Here is a 25,213-nt window from a genome sequence, read left to right on the forward strand (position 1 = left end):
CATACTCTGAAGGGAGAGGACTCAAAAAAGAAACAATGGCTTCTGGCAGCTCCTCTCTCTAGGAGAAAGCTGCCCCTCCAGCCCTCACTCTGAAGCCAGATTACTCAGTTCTTCCCTGTATGTCCCTGGTGCCTTTCCAGCTGCTGCCCAAGTGCTGGAGCTCAGAGCAAGTGAGTCCATCAGTGAAAAAATCCATTTTCAGGCCTTTTAAGAGGAGGGCCTGAGACTGCAAATGCCCTCCGTCTCACTCAGCCACAATGTCCACTGGTTTTCCCAACCAGAAGTTATGGGGACTTCTCTCCCTGGCACTGAAACCCTGGGCTGAGGAGCCTGGTGTGGGGCTGGGACCCCTTGCTTGTCTGTGGGGGGGACCTCTGCAGCTAAGATTTCCCTCCCTATTTTTAATAGTCACACATGGGTCTGGGACCAGCCCATTGCGTATCTCTGCTCCTCTATCAGTCTCAAGGTGGCTTCTTCTGTACGTCCTTAGTTGTAGGGCTTTGGGTCAGCTATACTTCAGGCAATTCTTAAAGATGATAACTCTGTAGTTTAGTTGTAATTTTAACATGGTTGTGAGAGGAGGTAAGCACAGTGTTTACCTACTGCGCCATCTTGATAGAAAATTCCTCATATCATTACTTTTAAAGCTTAAAATCTTTTAGTCTGCTTTTTCCAATCTTTCTAAATAAAATCATTTACTTTTAGGAAACAATCACTACCAGCTTTTGGCCCAATCTTTGTACATTACAATGTAAAAAATACATGTACATAATGCATAAGACACACTAATTTTCTGTAGTGCTACTAGTAACTCTCTTTAAACACAAGAAAGAGAAAATTAAGAAAATCACAAGATGGTGACAGTAAATAATTTATAAAACAATAAAAATGCCACTCAGAAAGTATGTTGTTCTAACATAACATTTAACATCTTTTGGTTTTCTTACCTGAGAAAATACAGATAGTAACACCACAGGTTATATGGAATGTTCTGCTTTTATCCAACAGTCTTCTGGTTCTCCTGCTTGGAACCTAAATAAAATCACTTCGTATGATAAAAATGATTCAGCAAATAAAATACTTGTACAAAGTTTTTCACTACAGTGTTGTTGGTAATATCAAAGTTTTAGAAATATGTCAGAGGCCTATCAATTAAACATGGTGAGATGAATTATATCTTGTCAGTGGAACACTCAAACCATGAAACAGAATGTGAAAAAGGCTTATTGGCATGGAAAGGTGTACAAGATAGATTGTTAGGTACAAAAGTTATAAAACATAAACTGCACTGTGATCCTATATTGTTTAAAATTAATGGCATTATATCTTAGCACATCTGCAGGCTTTTACCCCCAAATTGTAACCAGCAGCGGTTCTGGCGGAGTAATATTAGGGGAAATCTTAACTGATTACTTTGTAAATTTCTGGAACTTTTGAATATCATTATACAGATGATTTCCTTTTGCAGTCAAAAATAAGATTTTTTTTTTAATGAAGCAATTTCATGTATGGTTTTAAATGCCTGCTTGATCTTATAGAAAAATAATATGTCAAGCATCTTTGAATACCTGTTTTACACTGGGAGCCAATTCTTTAAGACTTATTAAATACTGACTTAAGTGGCACTTTTCATTCCCTGCCTTTTATCTTCTCTTCCTGCACGTCAAGCCAATGGCCAGCCACAGGGATCAAAACCTAGCATTTTACAGTGGTAGGCAACCAAGAGAAAGAGTTATTTCCACGGTTATAAATTACGGCATTAAAAGTAAGGAGTTTCCAAATATAATTACAGGAAAAGGTTGAGAAGTTTTACTGTAATAAATCTACTCATAAACTTCACAAAGCATCAAAGCAAACTCATGTTAACAAAAGCTTTTAAAATATCAGTATCTATCCAGCAGTTTCCTATTATCTTAATGAAGAAAGGAATAAACGCACACATACACATACATACACACACACACACACACACACAGATAAATTGAAGACAAAAGAATTTCAGTTGAGTTTTAATTTTCAAAGTGCTTTTCTGTTTTCTTAAATCCTTCATTTTACAACCCATGATAGCATTATTTAATCAAGACATTTTTTCTGAGCGTATTACACGTCTCAAAATACGTCTGTGTTTTAAGAAGAGATAAATAGCCATCAATACCAGCAGTCATTCTATGTACTGCTCAAAGGCCAGAGGGCTTGAGTTTGCTTGCCTGCATTTAACGAAATAAAAATAAAATAAAATAAATAAAATAAAATAAAATAAAATAAAATAAAAACAGGATCTCAATGAGGCATGGTGTAGTGAAAAGAGCTCAGAACTGGGATCGGTCTTAGCTCACCATTCACTAGTCTCATGATCTTCCTCAAGTTACTTAAACTCTCTCTACCTCAGGTTCCTTATCTTCAGTACCTAACTGCAAAATCATTGTGAGGATTCACAATTATATATGTGAAATGATTAACGCAGGGCCTGATCCCACTATTAATACTTTTCCTATTAACCTCTGCCCTTATCTATTGTTACATAAAGTAGCTCACTAGTCATCTTCAGAGGTGACATGGTCTTTACTGGCATCTTTGAAACAATCACTCTAGCAGAAAGTCAGAACATGAAAACTAGATAGGATCAACATGCCACTGTTACCCTTGATTTTTATGCTGCAATCTGTGACTAGGATTTTTTTTTTCCTTACCTTCTGGGATCCTCGAAGGTAAGCCAGGAGTGTCCGGCACATGGGTAAAAGGATAAGGCTGCAGTTGAGGTTCAGAACAGACGCAGAGGCTCTGCTTAGACACAATCCTAGCTGAACAAATAAGGCAAGGGTCAAAACACAGTCAAGGACAGATGTAAACTGCAAACACGCTGAAGACCTCACCCTGCTCCTCCTTTAAGGCTCATGGCAAATTCCAACTCCTTTAAGAACCTTGCATAACCCTCCACTTTCCTCTCACCAAAAACCCCAAAGGAAAAACTGGTCTCCTTCTGTTCTGCACTGCCATAAAACATAGTCATCTCTCCTTTCTAGTAGTGTTCGCGTGTATTCTTCCAGCACGAAGTCAATTCCTTGTTCCGCCCCCACCATGCTGTTCTCGGCATCAAGAGCCCGAGAGAGCCTTCGTATGTTCTGCACTTGCACACTGGTGAATCCTTTGTTCACGGGCAGGGTACCAAGAATCTCAAACAAAGCTTTTTCACTGCTATTCCTCTATTTTTAATATTTTTTCAATTACAGTTCACATTCTCTCTCTAGAACATTCCACACCTCCACACAACTTTCTTCTACACCACCACCTGCCTTTAATCTCTTCATCTTACTAAGTCTCCCCATCTTTCGGGTTTTGTCTTAAGCACAACTCCTCTAAGGTTTGTCTCTGACCCAAAACTAGGAGAGATCCCAGATCAGCTGTGCCTCATACAAGGCTAATCATAACCACCTTGCACAATATATTTTTTCAGTATTGATGTGATACTCTTTGGCAACTAATTTTATTCAAACTCTGACTAGATTGTCATCTTCTATTGTCTTGTACTGTATACATTCTTCATATGAATAGTTTACCATATGAAAACAAAAGATGGGGTCATATCTGTACACTTATCCTGAAACAAACATAAAACTGTTATTTTAAGGATATTGGCTAAGAAATATATATAAGTCAGATACATTTCTTCTCTTGAAATTGTTCATGCCCTAAGATTTCCAACTCAACTCTTGGCAAAACAGTAACTCTGTTACACAGTGTTTACTATCAGCATAAGAAATATTGTTCCTGACGGGGAGACAAGGTAATAACTAGTGTCAGGAAAGCAATAATTTTCATTGACTTATATAAAAAGTAATTAATATTTCTGGTTCAGCCATTTCTACACCAAGAGTTAGAATACTGTATGGAGACAGTTCATATATATTCAACGAACTGGTATATTCAACCAGTAACTGGACAAATGGAAATAATCCTCTCTGCACTAGCTTTAAAAAAAAAAAAACTAAACATAATTTTCTCACCTCAATCAGAAAAATTATTACCATTGGAAAGTGATAGGTTTTCATTGTTTAGGCATCCAGAGAAATATAATTGTTATCTCTTTTGATCTGGCATCTACATATGATAACAACATTTTAGCTCAAATGATTTCAGATGATATTTTTATCTGCAATTTTAATGTACCAGGACAATACTTCATTTAAAATACATCAGCTGAAATCTATCACATTAAATTTAGGATTTAACAGATACAAATAAAATATCAAATTTCCTTTTTGGTTCAAGGTTTTAAAGAAAATTCTTATACTTCTTCATTTTCTAACCATTTTTTGCATGTCTGCAAGTGTTTTATTGCTGTGTTTACATTAAATCACATAGTAATTTAATACAAAATTGCTTGACGTGTCCTCTTGGGATCAACAAAGTTTATTTTTGCATTCTACTTCTTCCTTATGAAGCTGCAAAGTCTAATCAAAAATTTTACCAAAGACTCCTTTCCTCATATGTTTGTTGCTTTAGACTAAAATGAAAAAAATGTACTTAAACTAAAATGAAAATAATGTATTAGGTTATCAGAGGACAAATTCCCTCATTCAGAAGCAGTGGAGAGAGTAAAAAATGGAGACGGATTCTAGTCAAGTGGCACAATCTTACTACATGTGTAATATTCTACAGACAAGCATTTGTTTTATTTAGTCATTATTCATTCATGACCTTTATAAGAATCAGCTGCCGCAAAGGTTCACTAAAAATAAATTACTGCCCTAAATTATGTGCCCAACGCATTCTGTGGGAATAACTTGTTTTACCGTTCCTAGGGAGCTTAACCTGCTAGTCCAGTTTTCAAATATCATTCAGGTTAGTTGTCACTAGATGGCAGTGTTACTTTCACATTTCAAATCCTACCTGGCAAGGTCTCTAAAGCATAATTAACTGAGAATTCCATATGTAATTTTTAAAACTATAAATATATTTTAGATAAGTAGTTACAAATAAAACATAGCTTAGTCCTTGCTGTAGATAGAATATTTGTGTCCTCCCAAAATCCATATGTTGAAACCTCATATGCGGTATTTGGAGGTAGAAACTTTGGGAAGTAATTATGTTTAGATAAGATCATGAGGGTAGAGCCCATGATAAGAGTAATGCCCTTAGAAGGAAAAGAAGAGGCCAGAGCTCTCCCTCATCTCCATGTGAGGACACAGCAACAAGGGGCCCATCTGCAAACCAGGAAAAGAGCCCTCACTAGACACCAAATCTGCTGGTACCTTGATCTTGGCCTTCCCAGCTTCCAAAACATGTAAAATAAATGTTTGTTGTTTAAACCACCCGATATGTGCAATTTGTTGTAGCAGCCCCAAGCTAAGACAGTCTTATAGAAAATTATAAGAAAATATGCCATTTGAAGGAAGTTATAAAGGAATATAACATCTAGGTATACCAAGTTGGTGGTTATTTTCCTAAACTCTCAAATTTATGGTTTCTAATCTTAAATCAGGCACTGATTAACTTATTAGCCTTGAGCTAGTTAACTGTCCTTATCTATAAAGCTGAGAGGAATAAAATGTCTTTATATGTAAAATTTATAATTATAATATTCCTAGCTCTTAGGATTTTTGTGAAAACCAGTCTAAAAAAATGCAAGCGTTATATAAAATTAATTTATTGCCGTAGGGTCATTGTAGCCCATCCGTTTGCTAAATGTTCTCTTCTAAGTGTTCCACTTACATTATTCATTCAACACTTATTTATTGTGACATGCACATACTCCAAGGCACCAGGAGTTCAACAGTGATCTAAAAACAGAAAATGGCTTTTGCCTTAGGACGCTTATATGTTAGTAGGAGAAACAGAGAGTAAATTAAATAATTACATAATCAAGTATAAAAGAGATCAGTGCTGTGAATGAGAAATACAGAGCATGAGCATGCACAACAGGACATGAGATCTGGAGAGGAAAATCAGGAAGGCTTCCTTGAGTAAGGGAAAAGTGAACGGAGAACTGGAGGCTGAGAGAGTAGAAATCACCTAGGAATGAAAAGGCCATCCATGTGGCGGGGGGCGGGGGGGGAACAGCATGAGAACTGATATGTAGCAAATAGGAGCATGGTATATATATGAGAAATTAATAGTAGACCAATGTGGCGGGATGGGAAATGAAGGCTGACAACATAAACCTGGAGAAGTATGTGGGGGGACCTTGATGGACTTTGTAGGCCCATTTTAAGATGACCATTTCTGGTCATTTTAAGACCAGAAAACCTTTAGGATTTCTGGTCAAGATGGCAGAGAGGTGTTTGCATCCTCTAACAACCACATCAAAATTACAACTAAATGACAGAACAAGCATCATTGAGAATTGCCTGAAGTCTAGCTGAACAGAAGTACTACAACTAAGGACATACTGGAGAAGCCATATAGAAACTGGTGGAGGGGGGCAGACATGCAAATGGGCTGACCCCACACCTGTGTATGGCAAGTAAAATTCGGGAGGGATATCTTGGCTCCAGAGGTCTCCCTGGATGAGCGAGAGGACCCAGCCCCACACCAGGCTCCCCAGCCCAGGGTACCAGGGCCAGGAAGAGAAATCCCCCAACTCTTGGATGTGAAAACCATAGGAGATTGCGACTAAGTGAGACAGAATCCTGCTGGGGTCCCACTTAAAGGGGCCACACACAGACATACTCACTGATGGACTCACCCACTCTGAGCTCCAGTGCTGGTATAGCAGCTTAAAAGGCTCCAGGGACATATGGGAAAAACTGAATGGTATGGCTGCAGGGTCAGGGCTGGAGGGGAAGCTTTCTCCCAGACAAAAATGCTGGCAGAAGCCATTGTACCTTTGTTGAGCCCTCTACCCTTCCAGAGTGCAGATGCACGTGGGCACCATATCTGAGTCTCTGACAACATGGTGAATTGCCCTGCACTGTTGATTCCGAGACTCTGCCACACCCAAATTGTGGGCCCACCCAAGCCATTTACAGTGGCTTATATACACAAACAGCCTGTCTTTGCTCATGGTGCAGACTTTCCTAAAATGTCTCAAAGGTTCACAAAACCCAAACAAGCAGTATCTGGCCTTGGTTCATGGATTGGCCTCTCCCAGGCTCCTCCAAGCCCAGCATGGTTGGCAGCCATCTGTGGATTGCTTTGTGGCTCATTCCAGGTGGCTGCAAGCAAGACAGAGGAAATGGCTGAACTTGACGTAAAGCAGGGGGCCTGGTGGCTGGCTTTGGAACCAGCCAGAGTACCATAGGGCTGCCTGCATAGGCAACACACTCAAAGGGAAGACTGAGCACGCACCAAAGCCCTAATATAGCAATCCTGCTCAGTAGCATCAGCCCTTGCAGAACAGTTCCTCCACTGTAGTCACAGCCAGTCCTCAAAACCAATCAGCCCTAGGTTCAATCCCTGCCACTGACATGCAAAGAGCAACCAAGGCTCATGTACAATAGGAGGGCACACAAGCCACACACCTAAAGAACCCGGCTCTGGTGTCCAGGCATACTGCAACACTGGGCCCTCCAGCACACTTACTACATAAGACCACTCCACTAAGACCAGGAGACATAGCAGCCCTACCTAATACATAGAAACAAACACAGGTAGGCAGCCAAAATGGGGAGACAAAGAAACATGTCCCAAATAAAAGAACAGAACAAAGCTCCAGAAAAAGAACAAAACAAAATGGAGATAAGCAATCTACCAGACGCAGATAATAATCTCATGAGAATGTCAAAGAAGAAATAGGAAACATAAAAATGGAGATAGAAAACATTAAAAAAAACACAAAACAGTCATAAATCAAGAATACAATAACTGAAATAAAAAATACATTAGAGGGAATCAACAGTAGATTTGATGAAGCAGAGGTTCAATCAGAATTTGGAAGATAACGTAGCAGAAAACATCCAATCAGAACAAAAAGCAAAAAGAAAAAATAATCTGAAAAAATGAGGAGAGTTTAAGGTGCCTCTGGGACAACATCAAGCATAACAACATTCTCATCATAGGGGTACCAGAAGGAGATGAAAGACAGCAAGGAATTGAACACCTATTTGAAGAAATGATGATGGAAAACTTCCCTCACCTGGTAAAGGAAAAGGATATTCAAGCCCAGAAAGTACAGAGAGTGCCAAACAAGATGAATCCAAAGAGACCCACACAAATACATATCATAATTAAAATGCCAAAGCTTAAAGACAGAGAGAAACTCTTTAAAGCAGCAAGAGAAAAGCAGTTAGTTACCTACATGGGAGCTCCCATAAGACTGACAGCTGATTTCTCCACAGAAACTTTGCAGGCCAAAAGGGAGTGGCATGAAATATTCAAAGTAATGAAAATCCAGGACCTACAACCAAGATTACTCTACCCAGCAAAGCTATCATTTAGAATTGAAGGACAGATAAAGAGCTTCCAAGACAAGAACACGTTAAGAGTTCATCACCACCAAACCTGTATTACAAGAAATATTAAAAGGACTTTAAAACAAAGGTTATAACAAGAGACAAAGAAGGACTGAGTAATCCCAATTCTCAGTTTTCAACTCAAGAAACCCAAAATGCTACTTTGAAGGAACATGTGCATCCATATGTTCATTGCAGCATTATTTACAATAGCCAAGATATGTAGGCAACCTGGGTGTCCCTGATTGGATGAACAAATAAAGAAGAAGTGGTATATATACACAATGGAATATTATTCAGCTATAAAATTAATACAATCTTGCCATCTGCAACAACATAGATGAACCTAGAGGGTATTATGCTGAGTAAGTCAGAGAAAGATAAATGCCATAATTTCACTTATATGTGGAATCTAAACAACAAGATAAACAAACAAAACAGAAACAAACTCATAGATACAGAGAACATTTTGATGGTTGCCAGATGGGAGGGGGATGGGGATGGGTGAAAAAGGGGAAGGGATTAAGAATTACAGATTGGTAATTACAAATAGTCTTTGGGATGTAAAGTAAGAAATATAGTTGGCAATAACTATGTATAGTGTCAGATGGGTAATAGTTTATCAATGTGTTCACTTCGTTAGTTATTAAATGTCTAATCACTATGTTGTACACCTGAAACTAATATAATATTGTATGTCAATTGTAACTGAAAAATTAAAAAAAAATATTTTCTAAAATGTACCTTTATCCTGAAATCAGTGCAGAGTGATTGTATTTTCAGTGGGGTGGTATGAAGAGATTAGTATTTGGTAATGATTCCTCTGTATATAGTGTGGAGAATAAATTGGAAAGAAGTAATTTTGGCAATTACATTATATAAAATTTTGTTTAAGACAAGGACTGCATTTTATGGTAATTATATCTGAGTCTTACATAAAAAAGGAATTCAGTTTTGACTAAATACTTATCAGTAAATTTATTTTGCTAAATAATTCACTAAAACAATACTCCTAAAAATTGGAGAACTAAAACAGCTTAACCCACATACCACCATCCACCCAGCTGTCATACCCATGTCTATGACAACCCTGACTAAAGGTTGAATTTTCTCAAGAGACAGCGACTTGTTCCACTGTCAAAAGCTTCTATTTTGTTTTCTTACGCTTAGATGAAATCTCTATAACTTCCACCTACAAGCTACTCTAGATATTCCTAAGATAGACATTCAAACACTGAAAAGGAAAGGGGGATCATTTTCTAGCCCAATCTTGTTTTCTTCATGCTAAATACAATTAGTTGCCCATAAAATTCTTGATATAATTTTAAGACTCCTTTATCATCTTCGTGACCTTTACCAATTCACCAGAATTCACCACATGCTTGGCATAAACTAATCATACAGAGCAGGACTGAAGATCATCATTTCTCTCACTCAGACATGATCTGCTAGTTCTAAGTCTGTATTACATTGCAGGACAACTATGTTACATAATGGCTCATTTTGAATTTATAACATATAGATTTTCTCACATGAATTGCTATTAAATAAGGACCTCCTCTATCCTATAAAAGAAAAAAGTGGAGGTGTGAGAGAGCAGCTATATAAATGCAAAAATTTATTGGCTTTACCCCATTATATTGGGTGTGAATCCTATATTCTGAAATTTTCCTTCTTAATTAGCTTTAGCTGAAAATTTTACATTCATGTTTTCTACATCTTCATCCAAGTTCTTGACAAAGCTATTAAAATGCAAAACAAAATTCTGTTGAAATAGTTTACTCTAGAGAGGACTTGAGAACTATCATGTATGGTAAACTAACTTTCAAATAAACATTTTTCATTCAATTGGGAATTTTCTCAAAAATTTTGGAGAAATATAATATGACATTTTACATGTAAATATGTATATAAAACTATTGTTCATAGGTATTTGAAAAGGCCAGAGAAGAATTAATAGTAAGCTATAATAATTGATCATTTTTCTAGCAACCTCTTGGTGTGTCAACAATTAGTCACTTCCGGGAAAAAATAAAAATTAGAAGTTTATAAAAGATTTTTTTAATATTCTGATTTAGTATTTTGTGTTTGTCTAAAATTACATAAATTTGCACTCATTAAGATCAATTTTTTAGACTTATTTCCCCAAGGAAATAGTTTTAATTAAACCAAATGAAGCCTACACAACACCTAATTCTTACATGTTTTATAATCAAAAACTGTGGCTCTTTCCTACGGCATTATAACTCATTAGTCCAACATCTTTTTGCCCTCACTTACACCACTAATTTGTAAAGAAGAAAGAACTAGACCCAGGGCTCCCTCCTTGTTCTGTCATTTCCCTACCAACACTTCACTCCTGAGAACAGAGATGCAAATTCAGACACCTTGTCTAGTGCTCTTTCCAAATCATAATACTTTTCCTTACTTTCAGTTGCTTATACTTTCATCCAACCAGTAGGTTTTCCTGTCATTTTGTGTAAATCTTCACATAAGATTTCCCTAATCTGACTGCACACTGAAATCACTTGATGGATTATGTAAAAATAAATACATATCTGCTGTACTTCCTGAAATTCTAATTCCTGAGATCTAGAGTGGGACCCTCCAGAAGTACAACCAGGTTTGGCAATCGCTATTTTAGAATACACTTTGAAGTCAACCAAACCTGAATTTGAAGCACCTTTACTAGCTGTGTGGCCTTAGGTAACTTTCTTACCCTCATAGTCATTTTCCTCATCCATAAAATGAAAAAAAAAATATATATATATATATATATATATATATATATATGATAATACATCTACCCCAAAGGGTTATTGCATTAGATTAGCATATTTTACTATAAGACAGGGTATAATATAACATAATATAATATAATAAATATAATACTGGGTCTTATATTGATTTTTGCTCCAAAACACGCATTAGAGCTGATTGTCTGGCTAGGTCTTATTTTTGGGGAAACAGGGTAGTACTTAGTACAGTGCCTGGCATATAGTAAGAAATCAACAGAAGCGATGGTCATCTTTGTCCCTGGTCATCCACAAATCAGACCTAGTTTTAAAATTGAAATGCTCTTATGGCATGGCTTACTGCAAATCACTCTTTCCAGGACTGTTTTTCCATCCTCAGTTCTATAGGGTGATGTCATAGTTATAGCTATGGGAGCTGAGCTTTATTCCACTCAACTCTATCTAAAAAATTCAAAGCAAGTTCTGGGTAACTAAATGTTCAATAAATACAGGGTAGAGGAATGAATGAATGAGCCAATGAGATGATCCTTCAGTGCCCTCATTTTGGAAATCAAGGAAAAAATAATGAAAACCAAAGGTGATTACTATCTAAAGATCTATCTAGTTCATATCTAGGATCAGAACTCAGGACCAACTCTTTCCATCATACCATATTGCCCAGGATAGCAACTCTGCTGTCACTTGTCCAACGCCCACTATTCTAGAGACTGGTATTTATTCTATGGAACTCAGCAACACACAATTTGAGAAAAACCCTCAAGGCCACTGTAGCTCTTTTGTGAGACTGTATAGGTCTAACCCTAGTTAACCTAGTCTAACCCTCTGTTTGATTCAGTATTAGAAGTTTATGAATAAGCCATACTAATAATACCATTAGGCCACTCAGCTATACTTTTATGTTATGTGGCTCCCTTCAGCTCCTGAATGCTTTACCCAGATTAGCCACTCCAAGTTTCTACTGCATACTTATCCATAGTCATGCTACTGCCATTCCTTCTATTTGTGATGGCAGTCCACTTCTTCTAATATCCATGCACCAGACAAACTCTTTATTATTCTTCAAGTCTTAGCCTAAGAGACATTTTCTCAGGCTTTGCTGAGGTTGACATCCATCCCCATACCCTCATTTATACCTCCAGATTTCCCCCTTTTTCAAATATTCTGAAAAATTTGGAGCATCTTTCTCAATGCTTCCTTTCTGCCTTTCACCATACCTTCTTTTGAGCATTTAACCCATCATATTGTAATGGCCTGCCTATTTATCTCCTTTTCACCCCCACAAAGCTAGCACGTGGCAGCAATGGTAACTGGCAAAGCCCAAACTGCCTCTTATCTTTGGGGATCTCAAAAATGCATGGTCATTAATATAGAATATTATTTCAAAAAAAATACACCTTGAGGAAAATACACTTTTAGCAATGAAAGCCAAAGAAAGTAGTCATGAGACAGATACATGAACAAAAAGAGACAACCCCCTAAAGTAGTCTATATAATTTCCCAATGCAATGGTAGGCATTTTTTATTGTCTTAACAGTAACCAAAAGGGTCCATGGCAGAAACTTAGAACAATTTATTTTCCTATATACCCATAAATCAAACCTGTGATCCAATTTAAATGTTTAGTTTGTAACATTACTATAACATTATATACAGAATATAACATAATTTTGTATAATATATAAATATATAGTATTATAATTTAGAATATGATGGATATTCCATGGGAGCAAGATTGCACTTAAGAATTTAAAAAATGACATTTCAATGAAGGGAAAATTCAAAAGGGGATTACCTAACTATTTTGATAAGGTTTCATATAAAAGTAATAATGAATAACATGTCATGAGCAACCAGAAAGCAGTTTATAATAACTGAAGTAATTATTTCTTTTTTTAAAAAAATCCCTAAATAAATAAGCAATTCAGTTCTCTTGGGGTATATACAAAAGCTCCCTCTATGACATAATAAACTATAATTCATTCCAAATGATCCTAGCTGGTTTCTGTCAACTGATTGCCCTGGAGACTTTTAACTATGATAAAATTTTTGACTCAAGTTGACCTCTTTTCCCATCTATAAACTCCTTTTCAAATTTTTTTTAACACTGTCTCTAAAAGAAGCTATCCATTCTAAAGAAAGAAGCTTAGGGGAAAAAAAATTTTCATATAACTAAAGGGATCTCCAAAAGTATGGTGTTCGTTCATCCTGACTTTATATCCATATTTCCTTATTCTTAACTCAAATCTTTCCCTTTCTATGTCATCATACCCTTTCTAGAAATGAACTTTCTTCCAATTTCAACAGAAATGTGGTCTTCCTTTAGAAGTTGATAATGAACCAGAAGAAAATGCATCTATTACAGAGAAAGAAGAAGAAAGCAAGATTGTAAGATGATATTTTGGTCCTGATTTTGTCTACCTTGTCTTTCCCGTGCCAAAAGCCCAGAGAGCAGAAAAGATCCACTTCCAGACTATGTGCCTGTCAGGAAAAGTGAAAGTTCAACATAAATGGGATTCAGAATGTATATGAACACATTCATGGGTTTCTAAAGGAAATGCTGTCTTGTGAACAGGTAACCAGATGAAAAGGCATGAAATTTTTATCACGATTAACACTGTGACCTCTACCAAGGTCACTTGTCTTTCAAACCTACTACTGAGAAATTTAACAAAACAATAATAAGAACTTCTGCCACTTTCCTCAGAGAACTATTATAAAAAGTAAACAATGTATCAAGTGAAAATTGTTTGACCTCTCTAGTTGACAAACATTAAAATAGATTTTTTTTTCGTTTACCTGTAAAATTCCTGTGGATATTCATGCCCATCCATGATGCTTTGCTCCTTTCTAAGGCACAACAAGTGTCTGATGAATTATAGAGCGTTTGATTTCATGTCACTGTGACTTTCCCTCCTCCTACAGAAGTGATCCATGCCCAGGGAAAGCCACCAAGGAGTGGACTAGATTTTGCAGAACACAGTTGTCAAGAAAACTGAGACAGGCCTTGTGTCTCTACATCATAGGCCCAGCACATCTGATCACAATCACTGAGCATTTAGTCACCTCTCAGCTGCTCTTCATCAGAAACAATCATTCCAGAATATTGCATCATTCTTCCTCATCTTTAGACTATTATTAACTTCTCAATATTCCTGCTAAAAATTAGAAGACAAAACAAATATACTAGTGGCCTGACCACATGGAATATTTTGAAAGGAAAAAATATTCATACCAATGGTACCCCTCGCTTGGCTAGAATTTTAATCACACTATTCATGACGACATATATTAAAACTCATATATTGAATATAGATATTCAATATTAAAATTTTTCTCTCATGTCTCTCAAGCATACCCTACTTAAACATATCTACTTGACTCCTCCTGAACTCAGTCTTATTTGTTAATAATGCTTCTTATTTGAATCTATAAAATTAGCCTTAAATTCTATCTTTGTCATCAAATTACTAGCAATCTCAGCTAACTCAGCATGTCTTTTAACCATAATTTCCATAACTTTCAACTTTAAATCAAATTGACTTTTTTCTTTGGGAAAAAAAAAAATACTCTCTCCAAGAACCTATTGATTCTAAGAGAAAGAACTCTTGATATATTAAAATGCCTAACAAAGTGGGTATTCAGTAAAGATGGACTGAATGAATGGGTCATTTGGTACAGACTCCCTAAACTTCCTGATGCACACATAAAGTAGTTCCCCATTATCCATGGGAGACATGTTCCAAGACCCCCAATGTATGCCTGAAACAGAGGCTAGCACTGAACCCTATGTATACAATGTTTTATCCTGTACAGTTGGCCCTCTGTATCTATGGGTTCTGCATCTGCAGATTTGAAAGGCTAAGGGACTTGAGCATCTGTAGATTTTGATATCGTCAGTGGTCCCAGAACCACACTCCCATGGAGACAAGGAATGACTTAATGTACATACCTATGATAAAGTTTAATTTGTAAAGTAGGCATAGTAAGAGATTAACAACAATAGCTAACAATAAAATAGAACAATTATAACAATATACTGTAATAAAAGTTATGTGAATGTGGCATTATTAAGTAAAATAAGGGTTACTTGAATACAAGCACTCTGATAATATGACAGTCAATTGATCTGATAACCTAGAGGGCTACAAAGTACCTAATGGGTGGGGAGCATAGACAAGGTGGGACAAAACAGGACATAAATATCATCATGCTATTCAGAACAATATAAAACTGAAAACTTATGAATTGTTGATTTCTGGAATTTTCCATTTAATATTTTTAAACTTTGGTTGACCACAAGTAACTGAAACCGTGGAATGCAAAATCACAGATGGTGGGTACTGTATTTAAGTATTAGACTCTTCTGACAAACTCTTTACAGAGTTTAATTGGTCAACATACAGTTGGCCACCCTTGTCCATCTGCTGGAAGAACAATACAGTAAATCAAATGTAAGATGATATCTTACAGAAAATGTAAATCGAATTTATTTTTTTCTTAAAAAATTAACATTAAATAAGACCAAAATATTACATTGTGGCCTTTCTTTAAAAAATAGAACATAGAGAAATACTTATCCAAGTGTACCTGTAAATTTCTACAAGGATACTCCCTGAAGTATGATCTGTGATACAAAAACAAAAAAGAATAGGACTAAAATGGCCAACAGTAGAGAAATGTAAAACAAATCATGGTACACATTGTGGGATACTATGTAGCCATTAAAAATAAATTAAACTTATATGAGGTGTGATAAAAAAATATGGTGAATGTTTAAATTAAAATAAATTTATTCCAGTAAAAGACACATTGCCATTAATCTCCCTCAAAATACTCCTCATCACTTCATACACACTTATCCCATCGTTCTTGCCACTTTCAGAAGGCAGTTCTGGAAGTCCCCTTTTGTGAGTATCTTTAGTTGTGCTGTTGTGGCTGCCTCAATGTCCTGAATCGATTCAAAATGTTTTCTTTTCATGGCCATTTTGACTTTGGGGAAGAGCCAGAAGTCACACAGTGTCAGACCCAGTGAATAAGATTGATGAGGACACACTGTAATGTTTTTATTTGACAGAAATCGCCATACCAGAAGTGATGTGTGACACATAGTCTTTCCGCTGTGATCACAAAATACAGTGAATGCTGCTGCTGAGTGCCATCCAACGGAAAGACAGTTATCTTCAATACAGGAAGCAGTACATCGAACCTGAGTAACAGTGTGTGACAAGTTTCAGCTTGTCCAGTGTAGTTAGCCAGGTTTGAGCTACAGTTGAGAGAAGGTGTGTTTTAAAATGTGCTGTAAATCATCCTCCATCATGACAATGTTCCATGTCACACATCGCTTCTGGTATACAGCAATTTCTGTCAAAGAAACACATTATGGTGTATCATCATCCACCTTATGCACTGGATCTCACACTGTGCAATTTCTGGCTCTTGCCCAAAGTCAAAATGATTCACGATATTGAGGCAGCCACAACAGCACAACTTAAAGACACTCACAAAAGAGGACTTCCAGAACTGCTTCAGAAAGTGGCAAGAACGATGGCATGAGTATGTTTGAAGCAAGTGGGAGTATTTTGAGGGGGATTAATGGCAGTGTGTCTTTTACTATAATAAATGTTCTTTTATTTAAACATTTACTGCATTGTTTGATCACACCTCATATAATGAAAATAAAATAATATGCATGATACGTTATTTAATTAATAATATTCATGCGTGTATATGTGTATCTATATATACAGGCATAGATATAGATGTAGACACTGACATAGATTATATAGACATAGATGGTTAATGTTAAATATAAAAGGAACTTTCTACTTTTTTCTATTGTATCATCAGTATTCAGTATACATAAGCATGATTCTTGAAATATAACATATTTTAACAATTCAATACCAAGAACTAAATGGATAAATAACAATAAAAACGTACACTAAATGAAATAAAATGGGTTAATATACTTTGAAATTCTAATAGCATGTCCAGATGACGCAATTGTAAAAACAGAGGGGGTATTCTGCACAATGATGTTTTTCACAGCATTTTCAAGGTAAGTGAAGTAACAGAAGACAATTAGATGTCCAAAAATATGGGAATGTTTAAGTTGGTGTGTTTTTATTTATTCAGTGAAATATTAAAAATAAATAATGTATGCTTAACAATGAATTTGTGATAATTGGTACAAATGTAATGTAATAGTTAATGTTTTGTTTTAGGAAAAAAATACAAAAATTTTATAATCATATTGTTATTTAAAAAAAAACTTAAATTTAGGAAATAAACCAAAATGTTAACAGGGGTTATAAGTGGGTGCTGAGACATACATGACTGTTTTTGGCATTTTCTATAATAAATATGAAAATTATTTAACAAATATGAAAGTCATAAGAAAAATTATTTTCTAAAGAAAATAAAATGCAGAAAGTCTTAAAAGTACAACTTCATGAGTAATATTATCTTTAAAGAATGAAAATATGAGTGGCAATTTTCCTTTCGTTTCTACTTTTGTGCACTTTCCGTATTTTCCCCTTAATTATATGTATTTTTTTTATGCTGGAAAATACATGATAAACTTTTTGAAATTATCTTGAAAAATACATCCACAGCTTAAGGTTGAAGCTTTCATAGGAACAACATCAAGCTACTGATCTCTTTTCATCTTGCCTTTGATAAATGAGAAGATATTCATTTAAAACATAGGATCAACAGGATAAGACAGGATGGGATAGGAAAGGAAATGAACAGGGAGAGTGGAAGTTATAATGGGGTAATGGGAGGGCATAAGAAACAAAGTTGCTGATTCTTTATCATGGGTGGAACTAAAACGGGGTCAAGACATTAAACATCGTTCAACCTATGGTTTCTTTATGAAAGGTGTAATACCATTTTCTTACAGCATAAGTAGCTTATGTACTAATAAGACATTTACCAAACAGAGTCTGAAAAAAACAAAAACAGAAAACAAAAAACTGTTTTCAACATATTTTAAAATGTTAATAAAGAAAACCCTAATATTCTGTCATGTGCAAAAACAAAAAATCAATCAAAAACAAAAAACTTTCCCCTCACATACCATCTCACAATCCTCCCAGCCTTGCTTAGTCTTTTGGGTTGGTACAGGCTGTCTCTTACACTTTGTACTGCACAAGTTAGGGTGAATTGTTGCTGTCACACTTCTATCTTTTTTTAAATAATATATTCCATTGTACCTATCCTTTTAATGTTCTCTCCTATATTTATTTCATTTCTTAGTATTTCCAAGTTTGATGTTATATTTCTTATTGTTGTTGTCTTTACTGTAACCATTTATAGGGCTATTTTTGTTTAAATGGTTAATATTGTGAGCAATATATAAGAAAGAGCCATGTAAATACAGAAATCAATACATAAAATAACCACTACATTGGTACTTTGGTAGTGATTGCACTGAATTTGTAGATTGCTTTGGGTAGTATAGATATTTTAATGATGTTAATTCTTCCTATCCATGAGTATGGTATATCCTTCCATTTATTTGTATTATCTTCTATTTCTTTCTTCAGTGTCTTATAGTTTTCCAAGTAGAGGGTATGATGCTAAGTTAAATAAGTCAGAGAAAGACTGTACATAGGACTCATTCTGTTTCTTGCTTGCTTTTTTTTGAAATCATTCCACATATGATTTCACTTATATGTGGAATCTAAAAAAAATAAAGAAATAAACAAAAGAGAAACAAACTCATAGATACAGAGAACAAACTGATGGTTGCCAAATAGGAGGGGGGTTAGGGGGGATGGGTAAAAAGGGGGGAGGGATTAAGAAGTACAAATTGGCAGTTACAAAATAGTCATGGGGATGTAAAGTATAGCATAGGGAATATATTCAATAATACTATAATAATTATTTATATATGGTGCCAGGTGGGTACTAGAATTATCAGGATGACATACAAATGTCTAAACACTATGTTATACACCTGAAACTAAAGTAACATTGTATGTCAACAGTAATTGAAAAAAATTATTTAAAAAATACCCACTGCATTCATCCCTTCAGTCACCCAATATCCTGTAGATTTTTCACTGAATGCTAGTTATTACAACCAAATGTCTTAATTTTCTTTAGAATTGTTCCATGTGTGATAACATCTCCACCTTCATCTTAATCTAAAACTGGTATAACAAGTAAATACAAAAATCCTATATATTGCTACAATATGAACATATTAGCTGTCCTCCATTTAAAGAAAACCTAGTAGGCAAAGTCTTTACATTATAAAGTGAGCAAATACCTTATAATATTTACACTATAACAGTATATTTTATGCTCATCATGATGCTATTTAAAATAGCAGGAAATTACAGGTAATGTCCATTCTGGGAGACTAGAGAAGCAAAATGTGACAGACACAAACTATGGGATACGATTCAGCAATAAGAAGCAAAGTACCAAAGAAACACAGTCACATGGATGAACTTAGAAATCATAATACCAGAAAAAAGCAAGAAACAGAATGAGTCCTATGTACAATACCATTTTTGTGAATTGAAACAAGCACATAAAACACCACCAGAAGGATACATGTCAGCACGTTGTTAGAAAGGTTGCTAATGTAGGGAGGAAAAAGGAATTGGATAATAAGGAGTGATAAATAATGAATTGATAAACGAATGAAAAAGAGAACAAATGGGCATTGCACAGACCTGTGAAGATAATGTGCAATTAACTAAGGCAATATGTTTAAATACTCTGTACCTGACATCAAAAACATAGTTTTTAAATCTTTTCTTTTTACAGAGAGAATTCACTGCTAATGTTCTATAAAATTAGTCTTATTCATGTGACCTCAATCTTTAGTTTGTTAAACAGAAAGTTTAAAAAGGCCAAGAAATTTGGAGCTAAACTTTGAAAACCAATGCCAATTGAAACGCAATTAACTGTGAGAATAATTTTTTTTTGAAATTATAATTAGGAAAAGTATAGTGTCATTTGCAAACTATCTTTTTAAATTCTTCCAAATGTATACATTGCACAAAACTAGGAATAAACTTCTCTTAGTTATTAGAAACTTTCAGTCATTAGCAAACATTTACAAATAGATTTCAACATCAAAACATTCTTAACGTCAACAGTGTTTCCTGAAAGAAATGAGTCTAGATTGTCATAAATTTGTCTACATCTCTCTATTAGAAAAAAGGAAAGTAACCCTTTTTGAGGTGCTCAAACTCATTTTTTCCTTATCTTCAACCTGTCCTAAAACAATCCCAGAAGAGACAAATTAGGTGAAACTATGCAAAATTGCCATTTTTGTAAGTCAAAATCTTTCAGTATTGGCATTTTCATGTAGTTCAACTGAATAATATAATTCTCAACTTAAAACTGAGGAAACTAAGGCTTTGAAATTTTCCATAATTATTTTAAAATATAGTTCTTAAGAGGTATAGTCAAGATTTCAACTTCAGTCAATTTGTCCACAAAAACCCATCTTCTTTTCACTACATTACGATGTTGCCATCAATAAGTTGGAATGTTCACAGGTGTTAGGATATTTGAAATTTAAATTAATAATTGCTCCACGCTCCAAGACAGTAGCAAACACTTGATTTCAACAAGAATTAGAATCAATGTCATTCAAGACTTTAAAAAATTAAATTTGATATAGCTAAATATGCAGATTAAACAAAATGCATTTTTTCCCTGTAAGTCTGACACATTCAAGCTTTAAAACCTATAGTACAAGTCTAAGACTAGTTTTCTTCAGGCAAACCAAAATGAAAGAAACCTTCTAGATTAATTATGATCCAGGAAACTAAACTCTTCCAAAATTTTCATATGAATCATTCTTTCACTCTCTTTTGCTTTTAAAAGAAATGTATAAGATCAAAATAGCTGAGAAGTTCAATGATGGGGTCTACATAGTCCAAGCCAAAGCTCACCCCCCCAAAAAAAAAAACAGGATAGATAATAAATTTAATACAGACAATGACAACTAGCAAACGTCATTTCTCAAGTGGGAGGTCTTTCATATTGAATATCTACATTCTTGTGGTTTAATATCAGTCATTGTTTTCCGGTTAGAATCCATTGGTATAGACCATTGATGGCATTTGCTTGGTTTCTCTCTCCCTAGATATTCTGAGCTATGAAAAAAAAAGAAGGAAGGAAGGAAGGAAAGAAGGAAGGGAGGGAGGGAGGGAGGGAGGGAAGAAGGAAAAAATGAAGGAAGAAAGGAAGGAAGGAAGGAACGAACGAACGAAAGAGGAGGAAGAAGAAAGAGAGAGAGAGAGAGAGAGAGAGAGAGAGAGAGAGAGAGAAAGAGAGAAAGAAGGAAAGAAGGAAAGAAAGAAAGAAAGAAAGAAAGAAGGAAGGAAGGAAGGAAGGAAGGAAGGAAGGAAGGAAGGAAGGAAGGAAGGAAGGAAGGAAAGAAATGTATCTTCATCTTTGTTTGCATGACTCAAATCAAGTTGCAAATGTGTTCTGGGGCCCATGCTTTTCAAAGCAAGAGCATTAACAAAGTTCAAAGGCCCAAAGTACCTTATCAAAAGGAATCTGGCCAAGGAAAATCAGTAGGGGGTAAAAGCACTCTAATCACCCTATCTCATTTGTATTGTCAATAGGTGGTTCTTATTTTCTTGTTCCAAAACTGACTCTTCTTAGGGCACCCTCACCCACCTTAAAATCCACGTTCCCACAGGAGATGGGGTGACAGGGAGTTCCCACAGGATGACATGTTAATTGGAAGGCACATAAAAGAGTATATTGGAGAAAAGGGCGTTGATAAAGAAAACCAAAATATAGAATGAGAAAAAAAAAAAGAAAAAACTTCTTTGAATTACTACCACTTAAAATCCTTCCTAGGGACCTGAGCTTTCCAAGATTACAAGAAAGAAAAAAATGAACTTGCAATTTGAAATCAGCCATTTGATAACTGTATCATAGGAAAAAGGAATATAGTCAGAAAGGCTTTCACCATAGATAATTTCATTAATTGATCTTAGTGTTGAAGCACCCACTTAAAAAAAAAAAAAAAAAAATCTCAGATATATAAAATGCTTTCATTGTGTCTACGTCACTCAACTCTTCTTGCCTTAAGCTATTTCAGACCTCTAATATTCTTGATATATCTAGAGACCTATAACAATCCCCAAATCCCATTAAGTATGCAATTTTCCCCTGTAGAATATGTATTGGATTCATTTATCTAGAGATATGCGTCATTATCAAATTCAACTTTCCAGTTTCTAAAATGTAAACAAATTCTATTGCTCACAAAACATTCATCTTCTCCTTAATCCAGCTACTTTTTTCTTTAGTCCCATTGCCAGAACCCAACGGAAACTACTTTTCACAAGAGTAACTTTTTATCACATTGCTTGACTTTTATCATATTTTATCAAGTTGCATTAAGACATGGATACTAAGAAGGGAAGTAGTTACTCTGTTGCATGGATGGAGCTTTAAAATCTGGGAGGAGTGAATGGGAGACAGAAACAGTATGTGATAACAACATTTTTTTTTTTTTTAACATCTGTGATGCTTTCAAGTCTTCAAAGTAGTTCATATCCATTCAGTCCTCTAATCCTCAGTACAGTACTCTGAGATAAGGAGGATAGTTTCATCATGTTTTATTGGAATACAGAACAGTTAAGTGACTTGTTGTACATGGCTAAAAAGGATGAGAGAAGAAGGAAGTAAACAGAAAAGCTGGCATTTTTTGGAACTCATTATATAATGGAGTTTATGTTAAGAACTTTATGTTAAGTTTATGTTAAGAACTTTATGTTAAGAACATGAGCATGTTATTTATCATTTCTGTGCTTTAGCTTCCTCTTATGTAATAGAACCTACCTTATAGACTAGGTAAGATTCTGACATTGAATGTATAAAAAAGTTAATACAATATCTGGTCCACGACAACATTTCAATGAATGCTGACTCGAGCTATTACTATTACTATTTCTTTTAATTTTCTTTAAGTTTGACAATAATCTTGTGAGGTAGGCATTAGTTCCCTTGTTTATCTGTTGAAGACGCCAAGATTCAAAGATTACTAAGTGCTTTTGTGAATGAAATGCATTCTACCTCAAGCTACAATTCCATCCAGCAACCATAATCAAGTTGCCATAAATTTTGCGCCTATTACAAACAGCAGCAGATAGCCTTCCTTCGTCCAGAAGGATCAGGGAGGCAAATGAAGGTCAACGGAAGGAAAGAATAAGTCCCTCTGTCCTAAGGCCATTTACTATATGCTCAGCAAGTTCCTTCTATCTTCATATTTCTCTAAATTCCTTTTAATATTTTTTACTTATAAATATAAATCATTTAGTACTAGTAATAGTATTAATACCAAATAATACTAGCTAATATTTACAATAGCTTATCTTTTGCTAAGCGCATATGCACCAAGTGCTAAGCTTTTCACCTGAATTTTTTCATATAATCTTCACAACTAACCCAAGAGGAAGTTTTAAGCCAACTTTATAAATGAGTTAAACTTACACTCAGAAAAGTAATTTGTCACAATCATAAAGGGATATAAATGTCTGCGCCAGGATTCAAGCTCCCATATAGCTTCAAAGCCCATGATCTTTTCAATAAGCAATTAGGGTGGTTTGGTTTTTCCCTTCCTAGAATTACCCAGGCACTTTTCAAATCACTGTTATGATCAATGCAATGCTTAGCCAGATGAACTAGAAACGTTGACTAGAGTTAGAAGACCTACTACTATCCACATTGAGCTTTTCACTGAGTTCATATAGAATGCATTTAATTATACCAAGTTGATCTATCAAATGAGATAAGTGAACTAGAACAATCCCCAAGGTCCCTATAACATTCCACAGCTCTACAGGCTCTTCTTCCTCAGATTAGGTGTTTCCCAGGAGAAAGCATGTAATATATAGCCTCCAGAACCGTGAGGAAGTAAATTTCTGTCATTTGAGCCATCCAGTCTACAGTACTATGTTATGGAAGCCCAAGTAAATCAATACAATAGGTATCATTTAGGATGATCATTAGGTCCATTAATACAGTAGATAAATGATACCTACTAACTATACAAGTCTGCCTCAGGTTTAAGAATAAGAAAAGGGAACCCTTGTGCACTGTTGATGGGACTGCAAAGTGGTGTAGCCACTATGGAAAACAATATGGAGATTCCTCAAAAAATTAAAAATAGATCTACCATATGACCCAGCAATTACACTTCTGGGTATTTATCCGAAGAAAATAAAAACAAGAATTCAAAAACATATATGCACTTCTGTGTTTACTGCAGCGTTATTTATAATAGCCAAGATAGGGAAGCAAGCTACGTGTCTACTGAAAGATTAATGGATAAAGAAGATATGTATATAATGGATAAAGAAAATGCTTATATATATATATATATATATATATATATATATATATATATATAATATAGGTCAAAGGAATATATATATAATACATATTTTATATATATGTATATATAATATGTATTTTATATATATATATAATGGAATATTATTACACAGCAATAAAAAATAATAAAATCTTGCCATTTGAAAAAACATGGATGGACATAGAGGTTATTACGCTAAGTGAAATCAGTCAGACAGAGGAAGACAAATACCATATGGTTTCACTTAAATGTAGAATCTAAAAAAAAACAATAACAAAAAACAAAACACAACACAACAAAAACAGACTCATAGAAACAGAGACAAAAGGGATGGTTGCTAGAGGGGAGAGGGTTAGAGGATGAGAGAAAATGGTGGAGGGGAATATAGTCATTAGAGCAGAAAGTTCCATGTTCTAGCCCTATCTGTCTCATAATCTCCCTCATGGAATAAAGTGACTGAGAGCATGGTCTTTGGTACCAGAAAAATGTGGGCTCAAATTGGGCTTCTCCAGTTATTAGCAGTGTGACCTGGGTAAAGTTACCTAACCACTCAGAACCTCAGTTTCTCAATTCTATGAAAAGTGATCCTTCCCATCTTCCAGGCTTGTTATAAGGACTGAATTAAATGAGCAAAGAACTAACTGCATCTGGCACATAGTACATGATTAATAAATAGTAATAGTGGTTATTAAGTTGAA

General features: G+C 35.1%; 1 protein-coding gene across 5 annotated transcripts in view; it reads right to left on the minus strand.

The window, feature by feature from the left end:
- NOX4 (NADPH oxidase 4) overlaps positions 1–25,213 on the minus strand; it is a 148,605-nt gene that overhangs the window by 118,267 nt on the left and 5,125 nt on the right. For 4 of the 5 annotated variants that reach the window (XM_033121542.1, XM_033121544.1, XM_033121543.1 and 1 more), the window contains exons 3-4: positions 2,691–2,801; positions 948–1,032 (exon numbers count right to left, since the gene is read on the minus strand). In XM_033121542.1, the coding sequence (XP_032977433.1) occupies positions 948–1,032; positions 2,691–2,801 (196 nt within the window). The remainder of the gene's footprint in view (positions 1–947; positions 1,033–2,690; positions 2,802–25,213) is intronic. The other variant, XM_033121545.1, reaches the window with a different exon arrangement.

The sequence above is a fragment of the Rhinolophus ferrumequinum genome, chromosome 11 (assembly GCF_004115265.2).
Source record: "Rhinolophus ferrumequinum isolate MPI-CBG mRhiFer1 chromosome 11, mRhiFer1_v1.p, whole genome shotgun sequence".
NCBI classification, from domain to species: domain Eukaryota; kingdom Metazoa; phylum Chordata; class Mammalia; order Chiroptera; family Rhinolophidae; genus Rhinolophus; species Rhinolophus ferrumequinum.